The sequence below is a fragment of the Tamandua tetradactyla genome, chromosome 21, assembly GCF_023851605.1.
Source record: "Tamandua tetradactyla isolate mTamTet1 chromosome 21, mTamTet1.pri, whole genome shotgun sequence".
Taxonomy (NCBI): Eukaryota; Metazoa; Chordata; class Mammalia; order Pilosa; family Myrmecophagidae; genus Tamandua; species Tamandua tetradactyla.
The window spans coordinates 50,052,019-50,068,483 of NC_135347.1; the positions used below are offsets into that span (position 1 = coordinate 50,052,019).

General features: G+C 33.9%; 1 protein-coding gene across 19 annotated transcripts in view; it reads left to right on the forward strand.

The window, feature by feature from the left end:
* SSBP2 (single stranded DNA binding protein 2) overlaps positions 1-16,465 on the forward strand; it is a 345,880-nt gene that overhangs the window by 297,074 nt on the left and 32,341 nt on the right. For all 19 annotated transcript variants that reach the window (XM_077139285.1, XM_077139283.1, XM_077139269.1 and 16 more), the window contains one exon: positions 2,105-2,153. In XM_077139285.1, coding sequence (XP_076995400.1) covers positions 2,105-2,153 — 49 coding nt within the window. The remainder of the gene's footprint in view (positions 1-2,104; positions 2,154-16,465) is intronic.

The following is a 16,465-nucleotide window of genomic DNA, read 5'->3' on the forward strand; positions in this document are numbered from 1 at the left end:
TGGAAACTAAGAGGAAAAAGGCATTTCAAAGGATCTTCTTGTTTCAGATTATATCCTCTAGAACTACAGTTTGTATAGTTATTATCTTGAAATAAAATGACTGTGAATTACAGAGGAAAGGAAGGTTTAATTAAGGTTTTTTAATCCTTGGTAGTCATTGTGACTTTGATCTTATCACATCCATACACCCTTACCAAAAAATACAGAATTCTTTAGAAAACATTTTTCTCTTTATTTTTAAATGAGTGTAACCTGATTCTACTTCAGAAATTCCCATTCAAAATTATGTCTTGCATTATGCTTTATAAAATACGTTCTTGATAATACTGATGGCTTCAAAGGATTGGGAATTTCTGAGTTTGAGTAGTTGTTCTAATAGAACCAGTCACTCTTATAACCCATATGTCATTCAGTGCTATTTGTGAAACTTAAAATATGTTTCTAAGACAATGATAATGTTGGGTGAAATTTTTCTTGTCAATGCAAATTATTTTTTAACCTCTTATAATATTAAAATGTTATTTAATATAAATATACAAATTAGCATTTATTAATTAAAATGTATAAAAAGTTATTTTATGTTATATAATACATCTTATTCATGCAGTCCTTGTTTAGACATGTTTCAAAATTATGAGATCATCACCTACATAAAAAATAGTATATAAATTTTTGTCATGATTTGGATATGCTATTTATTTTTATGTTGTGTTAAGATAAATGTTTCCCAATGTTCTGTATTTCTAAACAAATTGTATGCCCAAAGTGTTCCTGTAACTAATTATAAAATGATAGTTATAACAATAATCTTGGGGCAGCAGTTTCCATAGGCAATATAAGTACCTTCCACCTTCTCTTTATGTGGTGCATGCAATATTTTTGGTCAAGTCCTTATTTTCTCCTTCTATTCCTCAAGCAGAAATGCAAAGAAACTCCCCCTGGGCATGTTTAATAGTGTGCTTGCTTGCTGTTTACACCCCTGGAGAAGCCCTAACCCAAACCAAAACTCATTCTAAATATTCAAGCAAATAAGGGTAATATAATAAATAACGAACAACCTGTTTATCTAGCATTTAGAATATTAGGTTTAAGGTCCCTGGAATAAGAAACCGGGGACATGTTTTCTTATTTAAAAATGTTATTGTCTTAGCTTTTAGAGGACAGGAGATTTTGAGTGACCCTAATTACAAAGGATCAACTGACAGAAACCTGTGTTTCATCAATCGGTATTTATTTGAGGATACTTTGTCATAAAGCATGAATATATTAGGTTTTGATTGAATTAACTGGGGATTAATTTTGTCTTAAAATCTTTTTAAGTTACTTCATATCCTTCTAAGCTCTGAAATACAAATTTCTCCACCACCCTAAAATGAGGTAATATGTTGGCAAACTTTGGCAGGTATTACCTCCTGCTTTTTCCAAGACTTACACCATCCACCATCTTGACCTAAAATTATGAAAACATGAACTGTGATTCCTTTAGTTAAAAAAAAAAAAAAAAAAAAACACAGAAATAGCATATCCAAAAACTAACTCATGAATGGCACTGAAAGATAGATTGATATATAGATATATAAAGTAACATGTATGATTCACTATAAGATGTGATTTTCGAAAGGGAGGCACATTTACACACCTTTTATTTACATTTATTTGTAGCTTAATATGAACAATTATTTTATACATATAAAATTTTACAAATAATTTCATTTTTAATGAGATACAGGTGACATTTATATTGATGCCACATTATAGTTTAAATTTATTTCATAATTAATGCTTTTATCCTTAAAAGTTTGTTTTATAATTATTTAGATATATATATATATTTACAGCTATATGGTGATTACTACTTTTAATGCTTATTACAATAACTAAATTTAATATTAAAATAAAACTGGATTAACTGAAAGTAATTTGATTTGGGGAGAAAACTGTTTAATGAAATAAAAATTTTTATCTAACAATTAAAAGAGTAATTTCAGTACTGAACTAGAGCTGCAAGGTAACTCACTTGGAAAGTTAAGTTTTATGGTTTGTTATTGCTTATTGTCAAAAATTCAAAGCTAGGATAAAAGTTCATTTGGTATATCGTTTATAGGGGTCCAGCCGGTGGTAGACCTTGGCCAAACCCAACAAATGCCAATTCAGTGAGTATAAATATTTGTTATAATAATAATAATTATTATATTATTATTATTGCAACTTGTAGATTTAACACTAATAAAAAGTTGCTTTTGAAACCCTGGTAATTTGTATTAACTTTTTTTACAGTCATCATTCAAAATAGATGCTTTATATATATGATTTTGAAAAATACAAATATTTTTTTAAATATATTTTTTGCTTGAAGATCTAACAGAAACATGCATTCTTTTTAGATTACCAGACTTTCAAAACTAAAGATAGAAAAAGTATGATTTGTGTAGCATTTATATAGTGTTCTATATTTCTACTTCATAATAGCTATTATAATTTCTAAATTGCCATTAAGGATTATTCTCTGTCAGAGATTTGCAAGATATTATGATTTTATTTGTTGTACTGATTACACCTAGCTTTGGTCTCTAACTGCCCCAAGAAACAAGTGCATATTTGCCTTGTGCCTGTGAGCTAAATTGCTATCCTTGGATATCCTATCTATGTACCTGACATCCAGGGAATTTTCCTTACATGTTTTCTGTCAATGGTTTGATTACGCAACTATTTTTTCTCATAATAATATCACATAAATATATGCACGAGTTGAATTAAGCCATCAATCTTAAAGTTAATATGATCCTGAGGATGCTTTCTATCTTGACTTTGAAATCTTGAGTTCCTCCAAGTATAAGAGAAGACTGCTATGTACATTTGTGTAGTATGTGAAATATACTTTATTTATATATACAAGTTATATTTCAGATACTACATTTGTGTAGTATCTGAAATATAACTTGTGTTCCATTCGTGAAGCCTAGGGATAGCTGAAGGGGTGCCTTTTGCTAATATGCACAAAGTCACCTTCATTGACTGACAGTGGCCTTACTGCTAAATAAACATGAAACTGATCCAGTGTTTAAGGTTAATTTAAACTTCAGTTGAGGTGTGTATAGTATAGGAAGACTCATTCTAAATCCATTATACATACTATTCTAAAGCAGAAATCACTTTCTTCCCAGAAAATAGTTGGTAACTGTCTTATTTTTAGAGGAAAAAAAAATTGTTAATTTATATTACCTACCTCTTTCTTAGTTAATACCTATAGCATTTGTTATTTGAGTGAAATTAATTTGGTTTGAAGAGAATGATGATGTTACTTCCCTTTGAGCCTTTAATAGACTATTTAATTTCAGCAGATCTGCTTGCTTAGATACTGTTTTGCCAGGTATTATGTTATAATGTGAATGTCTTTACTCCTCCAAAATTTTCAGTTTGATGAAATGCTTTTCAAAAGCTCTCATTTCTTGTTGCTTCTTGCTATTTGCCTTTACCAATTCATTTGATTTTAAATGGCATCTGGCTAGTATCTCAAGATAAACTTCTTCTGTTTCCTATTAAAATACCCGTAAGAATGCGAAAGACAAAAATGTTTGTAGCATTGAAAACTCAATCTCAATAATCTTCCTATGCCAGAATGTGGAGTTTCCATTATCTGCATGTCTGATGAAACTGGATTAAAGATTAAATGCACAATCAGTGGTCCACTCTATGTTAAGCCTTTCCATGTAGAAGGAAAACCCTTTTCTCTTACTTCAGCCATCCATCCATCTCCTGCCCATTGCAGACAGCCAGATAGCACTCAGAGGCTGCCCACCCCATCAGTACCTCCTTTTATACTCTCGTCCACAGACTCTATCTCCCAAAAGCTATATAGAAAGGTAGGCAGTGTTTAGGAGTAGTTATGTTAAGGATGGTGCATTGTTCCAGTAAAGAATATTAGAGACAGAAATGAGAAGAGCTGTAGTAGAAGTGCATTCTGGCAATTTTTGCTGTTTTTCAGTACTTCATCTCTTCAGGGTTCACAGAATCAAGCACTGTGGGTAGGAGCATGTGCTGTATCAGGTCAGCAACCCTGCATTATTTTAGAGCCTGATAAACATGAGGAATTAGACTAAGAGTAGTGCACATCAAACTACTGTCCAATGGTCAGTCTTAAATGGGCATTTAACCAGCACACATACAAAGAAATAGTACAGTTAGAAGCATGCTGCTGCTTAATACACACCACAACTGGATAAATCTCCCCTCACTCAAGAATGTTAGTAGGGAAAAAAAATTTCTCTTCAGAAAGAGAAAGAGGACATCATCCTGAATATATACCAAGGAAAACATTCTTATAAAAAGAATTAGGAGAACAAGGAAAAAACATAGGAAACTGATGACGTTCTAGCAAAAATATAGGGTCTCTATGAAACAGGAACAAAAATATTAACTAGGGATTTTCCCCCCAAACCCCTCTTTGTATTAGTAGTGCCAACGCCATGGTCCTTAGACTTCCTGTCCATATTTAATATTACATTCTTCATTTTGTATTGGTACAATAAGTCTCTGGCTCCTCAGGCAGGATATTAAAGTGGTGATTTGTTTTGCTTTTGATGTTTTCAGATGTGTTTTACTTTTTTCTTTTAAATATTTATTTTGTAGTAACTTCAGATTATAGAAAAAGTTGCAAGAGTAGTACAAAGAATTCCCATATATTACTTTACTCAGATTATACTGCATTTGCTTTATAATATATTTTTTCTGAAACGTTTGAGTTGCATATATTATGGCCCTTTGTACCTAAATATTTGAGTACATGTTTCGTAAGAACACAGACATTCATACCCACTGTACAATGATCAAAATAAGGAAATTTCCTTTGATACAATGCTGTATTCTAATCTACAGACTTTATACAGATTTCACCAAAAGAAAATTCCAGTTGACCTGTTGCATTTGTCTCTCATGTCATACCTTTTCTGTCTGCTTTAATCTGAAACAGTTCCTGAACTTCTCTTTCTGACAAGTTTGTTGAATATAAGCCAGAATGTACCATAATTTGGTTTTGTCTGTTTCCTCAGGAGTAGATAGAGCTTGTTAGAATGGATTAAAAAAAAGTATAACCTAAACTGAAGTTCAAAATCACAACTAGGTTGAAAGTGAAAGGATTGAAAAACTATATCATGCAAATAGTAGCCAAAAGAGGACTGTGGTAGCTATACTAATATCAGATAAAATGTATTTTAAGTTGAGAACTTACAATGGACAAAGAAGGCCACTTTATACCAATAAAAGATTCATTCAACAAGAAGACATAATAATTATAAATAAATATGCACCTAATAGCAGAGCCCCAAATATATGAAGCAAATATTGACATATTTGAAGGGAAAAATAGATAGAAAATAATAGGAGATTTCAACAAGCCACTTTCAATAATGGATATAATATCTGGACAGAAAATCAATAATGAAATAGAAGACTTGAGCAATCGTTTAAACCAACTAAACTTAACAGACATATATAGAACACCCCACCCAATAACTGCAGAATATATGTTTTTCTCAAGTGCACATGGATCATTCTCCAGTTTATACCATATGTTGGGTCACAGAATAAGTCTCAATAAGTTAAAAAAAATTGAAATCATACAATTAACTACTAGAGCTAATAAAAAGTTTCTGCAAAGCTGCAAAATACAAGCTCAATATGCAAAAATCAGTAGTGTTTCCATACAGTAGTAATGAACGAACTGAGGAGGAACTCAAGGGAAAAAATCCATTTACAATAGCAACCAAAAGAATCAAATATCTACAAAGAAATTTAATCAAGGATGCAAAGGACTTGTGCACAGAAAACTACAAAATATTGCTTACAGATTTAATTAAATGGAAGAACATGGACATTCCATATTCATGGATTGGAAGACTAAATAGCGTTAAGATGTCAACACAAATTGATTTACAGATTCAATGTAATCCAATCAAAATCCAACAGCCTACTTTCCAAAATTGGAAAATCCCATTACCAAATTTATTTGGAAGGGTAGGGGTCATGAATAGTAAAAAACATCTCGAAAAAGAAGAATGAGTTTGGAGGACTCACATTTCCTGACTTTAAAGCATATTACAAAGCTGCAGTGGTCAAAACAGCATGGTACTGACTTAAGATAGATATGCTGACCAGTGGAATCAGATTGAGAGTTCAGAAATAGACTCTTCCATTTATGGCCAATTGATATTCAACAAAGCTGCCAAGTCTACCCAGCTGAGACAGAACAGCCTCATCAACAAATGGTGCTGGGAAAACTGGATATCCATATTCAAAAGAATGAAAGAAGAACCCTACCTTATACCTTAAGCAAAAGTTAACTCAAATGGATCAAAGATATAAATATAAGAACCAGGATCACAGAACTCCAAGAAGAAAATGTAGGGAACACCTTCAGTATCTTGTGTTAGGCAGTGGTTTCTTAGATTTTACATTCAAAGCACAAGCAACAAAAGAAATAATAGATAAGTGGAACCTCCTCAAAATTAAAAATTTCTGTGTTTCAAAGGACTTTGTCAAGAACGTGAAAAGGTAGCCTATGTAATGGGAGAAGATATTTGGAAATATTTTCAGATAAAGTAATCCTACAACTCAACAGTAAAAAGACAGACATACCAATTTTTAAATGGGCAAAATACTTGAATAGGCTTTTTCCAAACAGGCATACACATGGCCAAAGTGCACTAGAAAAGATGCTCAGTGTCACTAGCTCTTAGGTAAATGCAAATTAAAACTACAATGAGCTATCACTTCACACCTACTAGAATAGCCACTATTAAAAAACAGCCGTAAATGTTGGAGAGGATGTGGAGAAAGAGGAATACCCATTTGTTGCTGGTAGGAATATAAAATGATGCAACTGCTATTTTAGACAGTTTGGCAGTTCCTCAAAAAGCTAAGTATAGAATTGCCATATGAACTGACAGTCCCACTACCAGATAACACACCCACGAGAACTGAAGGTAGTGATGCAAACCGATATTTGCACACAAATGTTCAAGGCAGCATTACTTGCAATCGTCAAAAGATGGAAGCAACCCAAATGACCATCAACCTGTGAATGGATAAGCAAAACGAGCTGTGTGTATATATATGTAATATACACTAGTATATATTATATATATATAATTTGACATTATTTACCAGTAAGAACAAATGAGATCCTGATGCATGCGACAACATGAATGAAATTGGAGGACATTATATTGAAAACAAGTATTGTATGATCTCACTCATTTGAACTAAGTATAATAAGCAAATTCATAAAGTTAGAATCTAGATATAGGTTTACCAGGAGATAGAATGGGGATAGAGAATGGGAACCTGATGCTTAATTCGTGCAGAACTTCTATTTAGATTGATTATAAATGTTTGGATAGTGATAGAGGTGATCGTAGTGCATTACTATGAGTATACTTAGCAGCACTGAATTGTGTTTGGAACGTGGATGAAAGGGGTGGTTGGGGGTTGTGTATGCAACTAGAGGATAAGACATGGGACTGTATAACATGGTGAACCCTGCGGTGGACAATGTCTGTGGGGAATAGTACAAATGTAAGAATGTTCTTTCATGAACTATTATTAACCCAGTGTTAATAATAGATTAGAATGTGGGAAAAATACACCTCAGGCAAACTGTAGACTGTAGTTAACAGTAATATTTTAGTATTTTTTAAATATCAGTAAATCTATAGAGACAGAACTGGTTTAGGGATTATGTAGGGCTAAGGAAGGCTAGAGGGATTGAGAGGTGACTGGTAAGGAGTATGGGGTTTATCTGTTTCAGAATAATGAAAATGTTCAAAAATTGATTGTGGTGATGAATGTACAACTCTGTATTATACTAAAAGCCATTGATTGTATGGTATATGAACAGTAAAATCGCTTAAAATTTTTTTTGTGCATCAGAGGACCTCATCATGAAAGTAAAGACACAGGCTACAGAATGGGAGAAATTATTTGGAAACTGTACATCAGAGAAGAGTTTAATATCCAGAATATATAAAGAAAACCTAAACTCAGTAACAAAAAACAAACATCCCAATTAAAAATGCCCAAGTACTTGAATAGATGTTTCTCCAAAGACATTATACAAATGTCCAAAAAGCACATGAGAAGATGCTCAACATCATTAGCCTTTAGGGATATGCAAATCAACACCACAATGAGATTCCACTTCATACCCATGAATATGGCTACTATTTTTTAAAAAAGTAACTTAACAAGTGTTGGTGAGGATGTGGAGAAATAGGAGCATTCCTTCATTGAGGAAGACAGTTTGGCAGTGCTTCAGGAAATAAGCATAAAATTACCATATGAGTCATCAATCTCATTTCAGGGTATATACCCAAAAGAATTGAAAGAAGGGACTTGAACAGGTATCTGTACAGAGATGGCTCATAGCGCCATTTTTGACAATTGCCAGAAGATGGAAGCAACCCAGCCATCAAAAAGTAAATGGATAAACAAAATGTGGTATATAAAACAATGAATATTACTCAGCTGCAAAAAGTAATGAAGTTCTGATACATGTGACAACATGATGAAACTGGAAGGTATCATTTTAAGTGAAATAAGACAGACTTATGAGGATAAATGTTGAGTGATCTCACTTATATGAACTGTTAGAATAAGCAAATTCATGGAGTCGGAAATTAGAATACTGATGTTCAAGGGCTAGGTTAGGGATAGGGAATGTGGATGTAATGCTTAATTGGTCCAGAATTCCTATTAAGGATGATGGAAAGTTTTGGTAATAGAAGGTGGTGATGATGGCACAAGATTGTGAATGTAAGTAACACCACTGAATTATTTATTTGAATGTGTTTAAAAGGGGAAATTTTAGGTTGTATATGTGTTAGTAGAATAAAAAAATTAAAAAATACCATAGAACAGTACAACACAGTGGACCCTAATGTAAACTGTGGCCTATAGTTAATAGTACAATTATAACAATAGTCTTTCATCAGTTGTAACAAAGGTACTACACTTAATGCAAGGTGTTACTAATGGGGGCATATATGGGAACTCTATTTTCTGTATGATTTTCCTGTAAGCCTACAAATTGTCTAGCAAAAAAAAAAGTTATTTTGGCATGTACTGTATGGCAGGAGAAGAAACATTTTTGTGGGCAAACATTTTTAATTCAGAATCAAAGATGTGATTTTTCATTTTAACTCCTATGACTCTGAGGATTACAGAATTAGCCTCATATTTTTATTTGGAAGTTTATTTACAAATTCACTAATTCTATTTTTTTTTTCTCTTTCACCAGGAACTGTGTCTTTGGGTTCAGTTGTACAGCAAGTTCTAGTCATTAGGGAGCAATCACTTTTTATTGAAAATATCTCAGTTTTCTGCATCTGGACACCCTTTTGATTATAAGACAGAAAACCAAACTATGCTCATATTAACAGCAAAGATTTCTAGATCCCATATCTGAAAAGTCCAGATGAATATTTGGCTTTGGTGACAAGGGCTCAAGTAATTTCACCAAGACCCTGTTTCTATCCACTTTATTCCCTTGCCATGGCAGGAGAGCTATTTGAAGCGCTAAATTTATATCCTCACAGCAACCAGATGAGCACAAAAGAGCATAAGTAAGCACAGGTATTGGGAATAGCTCTAACTGAACTGAACTGAATTGTACTTAGTTTGAGTCACATGCTCATTTGTGAACCAGTCATGGCCAGGAGATACAGTGCGCTGTCAGCCAGGCCTAGTTTACAATGCCCACTCTTTGAGCCTCACCCAAGCCACATGAAGTAAAAAAAAGGGAGATATATGTATTTTCACCAAAGAATTTGTATTAGGGTACTCTAGGGAAACAACCAACAGGAGGTATCTGTAAATATGGGATTTTATAAAAATGTCTCACTCAACTGTGTGGATGCATGAGTCCAAGTCTTGTAGGGCAGGCCATAGGCTGACAGCTCTAATGACGGTCTTCAGTTAGTCTCCCAGGAGATGCTCGCTGGCTGAAGTGGAAAGATTCTCTCTTCTGACTTCTCCTGTAAAGTCTTCAATTGATTAGATTAAAAGCCACTAATTGTGGGAGATACTCTCCCTTTGCTGACTGCAGACGTAATCGGCCATGGATCGGTCAATGTGCTAATGATTTAATAAACCGGCTTTCTGGCTTATTAACAGGCCCCAAAATGTCACTGGGGTAACCATTAGGCTAGCGCTTACTTGACCAGACAGCTGGGCACCATCATCTGGCCAAGTTGACACATGAATTTAACCATAACAACTGTTAGCAGAAGATACTGGATAGACAAAAATAACAAATGTTCAAGATAGCATTGTTTTCATCAACTTTTGCTAGGTCAACAGGATAAAGAAAAAGCAAACTCCTTTAAGAAAGAAAATAAAGATCTGTAATGACTGAGCTTAAGGAACTTTATTGTTTTACTCCAAATATGCTCTGCTGTCTACAAACAGGTGCTTATTCACTTAAAAGAGCATTGGAAACTAATGGAATGTTTTCAGCTTTTCACTGGCACAGATAATGTCCTGATGTAGCTCTCCCTAATTTCTAGTAACCCCATGCTTATAAAATATTTTTAAGCTTCTCTATTGAAGAAAGCTCCTTAGGTAAACTGTTATTAATAATTAAAAAACCAAAACAAACAAAACATTCTAGCTTCTCTTCCCTACCTCAGTCTCACAGCTGTGGGTCTTAGGGGTCAGGATGGCTGAGTTCCTGTTAACAGCTCTTGAATTTTCTGTTCTGCTTAGCCAGACAAGATCTAAGGCTCTACGTTTTCTCATCTGTCAGATGGAAGGTTCTTCTAGCTCTAAAATATTATGATTCTGCTTCTTTATTTTTTGTATCTTCGATTTGAAGATTAATTACATTTGGAAGAATCTGGACAGTAAAAGTAGAGAGAAGTTTAAACAAAAAGAGAAGGGAATATGGATGAACTTTTCAAAGAAAAATGACTAGATCGTTAGTGGCCGACAGGATAGACAGTTTGGGAAGGCAAGGAGAAAAATAAAGCTGAAAAGGGAGACCATTATGTGTAGAGGCTTTGAATGTTGAGAAATCTGAAATTTATTGTTAGCTATGTGGAAATATTCTTTAGGAAGATAGTATATAAAATGGATACAGCAGGGAAACACAATCAGGAGATTACAGTAATAGGCCGAATAAAATATAATCATAGGTGTTTCTAAACAGTTCAACATGAAATTACTGTACGACCCAGCAATTCCATTCCTAAGTATATACCCACAACAATTGAGAATAGTGGTACAAACAGATACTTGTAGGAATCTACGCCTTGGATGGATTGTTTACAGCATCCAAATTGTTCTCTTGGATGCTGTGAACATATCCAGTGTTCAAGCAGCAGTATTCACAGCAGCCTAAAAGTTAAAACAACTCAAGTGCCCATCAACAGATGAATGGATAAACAAAATGTAATCTATTCATACGATGGAATACTCTTCAGCCTTAAAAAGGAATGAAGTTCTGATACATGCTAAACGTGATGCATCTTGAAAACATTAAGCTAGGTGAAAATAAACCAGGCACAAAATGACAAATATTTCATGATTCCACTTATATGAAATGTCTAGAATGAGAAAATTCATAGAGACAGAAAGTAGAGTAGAGGGCAGTGGGGAGTTATTACTTAATGGGTACAAAAGTGCTGTTTGAAGTGATGAGAAATTTTGGTAATGGATGGTGGTGATGGTAGCACAATATTGTGAATGCAGTTAATGCCACCGAGATGCACTCACGAGCTTGCCTTCCCAAACTGTCTATCCTGTCGGCCACTAACGGTCTAGTCATTTTTCTTTGAAAAGTTCATACATATCCCCTTCTCTTTTTGTTTAAACTTCTCTCTAATTTTACTGTCCAGATTCTTCCAGATGTAATTAATCTTCAAATTGAAGATGCAAAAGATAAAGAAGCAGAATCATAATATTTTAGAACTTAATAAATGGTTAAAATGGCAAATTTTATGTTATGTATATGTTATTACCATAAAATAATAATTTAAAAAAGGTAATCTTAGACTAAAGGAAAGTGAAAAAGGAGTGGAAGAAAGAAGTTTCACAAATGGAATAAAAAACACTTAGTGTTTTTGGGGATTAAGAAAAGGAAAAAGTTAAAGATGATGAGGAGCCTTAAAAACAGTTTTTGAGTAACGTTAAATATATTAGAACATAGAAGAAGATACGGGTTTAGAGGTAGACAGTTTTGAGGATATTAAATTTTAAGTATTTGTAGAACATCTGTTCTTCCACAACAAGTAATGTCTATGCATATAATTATACTTAACACATTTTGTATGATTTAAACCTATAATGTTCAATTTTGGTTGATTCCACGCTGTTGCTTGATCAGCATTTTTCTACTTTTCCTTAGTCAGCTATCTTCCTTTTTTCCTCAATGGCTGTTAGAATTTTTTATTCTCATTGTGGCCCTACCTTATTTTTAACATCATATATATCAGCTGAAATTTCTCATATTTTAGAGGGGGAAGGAAGACCATTAGATTCAAATTGCTTCAGATTTTACCCTTCACCTCCAATATATTATCAGACTTTAGTCATCTTTCTTTTCTCTTGTCTCAGAAAAAGAAATGATTTCTTTTCAATGATAACCTTTCTATTACTTTTATTCCATCTCTTCCTTTCATAGCTTGTTCTTTCATTCTTCCAAAGGAATCTTCAGTCTGTCCCTTTCCATTAACTGAAACTTTCTTCTAAGGCTAAACCAATGAACAATTTCAAGACAGTCTTAATCCCCTGTTCCTCTGCTCCCCTGCAGCTGGGAGGGAGTGGCTGACAGAAAACTTCTCCCGACCTTCTCTCAGTCTCAAACCACCACCCCATCTCTCACACTTTACTCCTTCGCCACCCATTCTACTAAACAATGAATTCCTTGACCTTTTTCTCATTATTATCACCACATGGAATTGAGTGTCTGAAACACAGGCAATGATGAAAGAAGATTTATTGAATTGACTTCTCAGCCTATTCCAGTTCCCATGCAGGTCCTATTGGTTACTAATGACCTATCTACCAGCCTCACATAATGACTAATATTCTTCCTCATCTACCTGACCTCTGAAATATTTTACTCCTTGGCTTTATTTTAAATTTCTTTTCTTCATTTTAAGAATTTTTCTTTATTGTTTCCATATTATTAGTACTAACAGCCATTGAGGAAAAAAAGGAAGATAGCTGACTAAGGAAAAGTAGAAAAATGCTGATCAAGCAACAGTGTGGAATCAACCAAAGTTGAACATTATAGGTTTAAATCATACAAAATGTGTTAAGTATAATTATATGAATAGACATTAGATGTTGTGGAAGAATAGATGTTCCTTTTTATTATTTATTCTTAGGTATGTCACAGAAAAGTTGCAAGCCTTGAGACTGATAGGGCTCAAGAATAAACCTGCTTTAGGCATTTCCTAGCTAAGCTGTACCCACTCCCTACTTCTGCGAAGTTTGATTTGCTTAAAATTTTATAATACACTTTCTCCTAATTTTCCTCCAAATTATCTGCCTTTCTCAACTTGTAATGTTCTCTAATTCCATTCTTAGACCTTTTTTCCTCGTCATTTTAATATTTTCATGTGACTTCACTAAATGTAGTTGAATCCTAGATCAAGTATAGTGCCCAGCATAAAGTAAGTTCTCAGTAATTATTTGTTGAGTTGAATAGAAACTAGTTAAATTGAAGGTGTATCTCTAGTTCTGAACTCTCGTAAGGTCCATATCTATATTTCTAAATGGCTGTTGTTCAGATCTACCCCAATGTTTAAAAGTGCCTTCAGATTCAACATGTCAGACATTTCCCCAAACCTGCCATCCCTCCTGAACTCCCTGTATAGATTAGTAGCACCATCATTCACCCAGTCACCAAACTGGAAACCTGGAAATTAAGGATGATTTCTTTCATCCCTTGTCCATCACACCCACTTCATCATGAAGCTCTATCAATCCAATTGTGAAATGTCTCTCAAATACTGCTATTCTGATGAAAAATATATACTTTTTCATCATCTCTTGTCTGGACTTTCTACAATAACCTCTAACTTGTGTTCATATTCCCAGATACCTCTGAAGTTAGCTTACTAAAACATGTATTTGAACATGCTAACATCTGTGACTCCCTGTTTTTTACAGCATACATTCATTCTAACTATAGCTTTATCACTTACCACAGCCCCCATAGATCCCACACTGTAGCAGCTGTATCACATTTTATACCATGTCCCAAATAAACTGTGTACTTTACTTTTTTTTTTCTTTCTATTTTTTATGATGATCCTTCTCTTTGCCTTTCTGGTGAGCAATTAGTCTTTAAATCCCAGCTGCCCAGCTCAAATATATCCTCTGTACTGACATAGTACTTCTACCTATGTTATTATAGTTCATGTTTTTCATGCTAGGCTTTCAGATCCTGCTGGAAAACATTAAAGAATGAAGGTTCAGTAAAGTGCTAAGAGTAGAAGCCAAATGCTGATTTTAAATGAAGGCTTGAAAGAATATGAAGTAGAAACAATGTGAATGAACCAGAATTAAAGATTTTGATAGGGCAAAATGAAAATTGAACAACTAGGTGAGATAACACAGTTTTAAAACTATTCTTAAAAGTTTATTATATTTAACTGTGTTTGAAGGAGCCTTGAAGGGAGAGATATGTTAAATATAGAAGCAGCAAGGACTTAGAATGGGATGGTCAGGGGTGGCCAGCTTAGTAAACAGAAAATTTTATCCTAGGCTTTTTTTTCCCTAGGATAAATGGATAAAAATATAAATCTATAAGCAATGAACTAACACATAATAAGAACCTGATGCTTTCATCTATGAAAGGAGGGTAAAGAATCAACTAGAATCATGGAATCACCATCGGGGCCAGCTCACCATAGTCAATTGTTAAGAATTCAGGAATTTTGTGAGGTGGTTGTTAAACCATTGATAGTTTGAAATCTGCCATGGTGGGAATATTTACACCACAAAAATCAGCAGATATTACTGATTGGGACTTTTGTTTTCCCCCTGAAGTTTACCAGCACACCCTAGTATGCCTCAGGGCTTCCATAAAGTCTGAGATGAAATGTTTCCAGATATTACTGAAGACTAGGTTTAAGTTAGAGAATATGATTATATTTTGGAACTTTTCAGTCTTGTTTTCTGTTTCACTTCAGGAAATCTCTGCTGTTAAGCAAAAAAGGTGACTAGGGGGTGATAAAAATCTTTAAAGTTGACTTTAAGATAAGGAGTTTTAAGATATTAGAGAGAGAAATAAAATTCCAGTGGTGGTATGGGGATGGGACAAAGGCAACCTAAGTAGTAGGAAACTAATAGGAAACTAATGAACTAAGCAAATATGGAGGAATTGTGATGGGAGAATATTCTGGTTGGAATGTAAAGTAATTTTTGTGAGTATCATGAGGAATAAAAAAGATGTCAGGCAAGGGAGTTATTCAGAAGAAGAGAAGATGCTAAATAATTATTTCTGTATAAAGAACTGTAAAATGTGGTCATGCTCATTAATGGAAGAGAGAGAAATGTATTATAAAGTAAAGGGTAACAATAAACTGCAAATTCCAAAGACCTAAAAGGTGGTCAGATTGTATCTTGAAGATACTTAAGAGTGAAGGTGGACAATAGAAAGAGGCAGAATATAAACTAGGTGTTACAGGAATATGAAAATTGGTGCTAGGAGCAATAGATAAGTTGGTGATTTGGAGAGGCAGATGCACATGTTGCAAATGATGAGAAGCAGAGGATGGACGTTAGATCATGAACCAAAAGGGGCCAAAAGAGCCAAGTTGTGTTCACTCACCTAGTCCAGTAAATGTTTACTGCTGTAGAGATCTGAGGACTCATAGTGGAAGTAAGCCTCACCTCCAGTGATGCTGGAAACGCTAACAATGGCGATCTGTAGTACAGAATCACCCAGGCAGACCAGGCAGGAGCCTCAGGGACATGTGTTCTGTGCTTACGGCAAAGCAAGGGTATATCACACAATGGAAAGAAAAGCTTTTGAAATGATTTAATGTTAAATATTCTCAAAAAAGCATCGAAGTATTATTCATCTAGGAAAAATCATAACTTTATTAAACTTCCTCATACTTTATGATTTCATATTATTTTTATGTTTAATTATATGGCAGGTCTGGGGTAGAGAAAGGTTTTAGGGTATAGGTATTATAATCTTTTCACTATTCTAAAGGTCCTACTCTGGCTCTGGCTGTCTGACTCCTCAATTAGACAATAATTTATTGGCTTCTTTTCAAAAGGCAAAAATATCTTTTCTGGGTGTGGAGAGTAGTCATACAAATGAATTTATACAAAAAGAAAATATTTGAATTTAACTTTCTCTATTAATATCCACATTCAGGGGCTTATTTTTGAATAATATGTTTTCCAGTTTTTTCATTTATTTAATCACAGCAATGTGATTATTTCTACC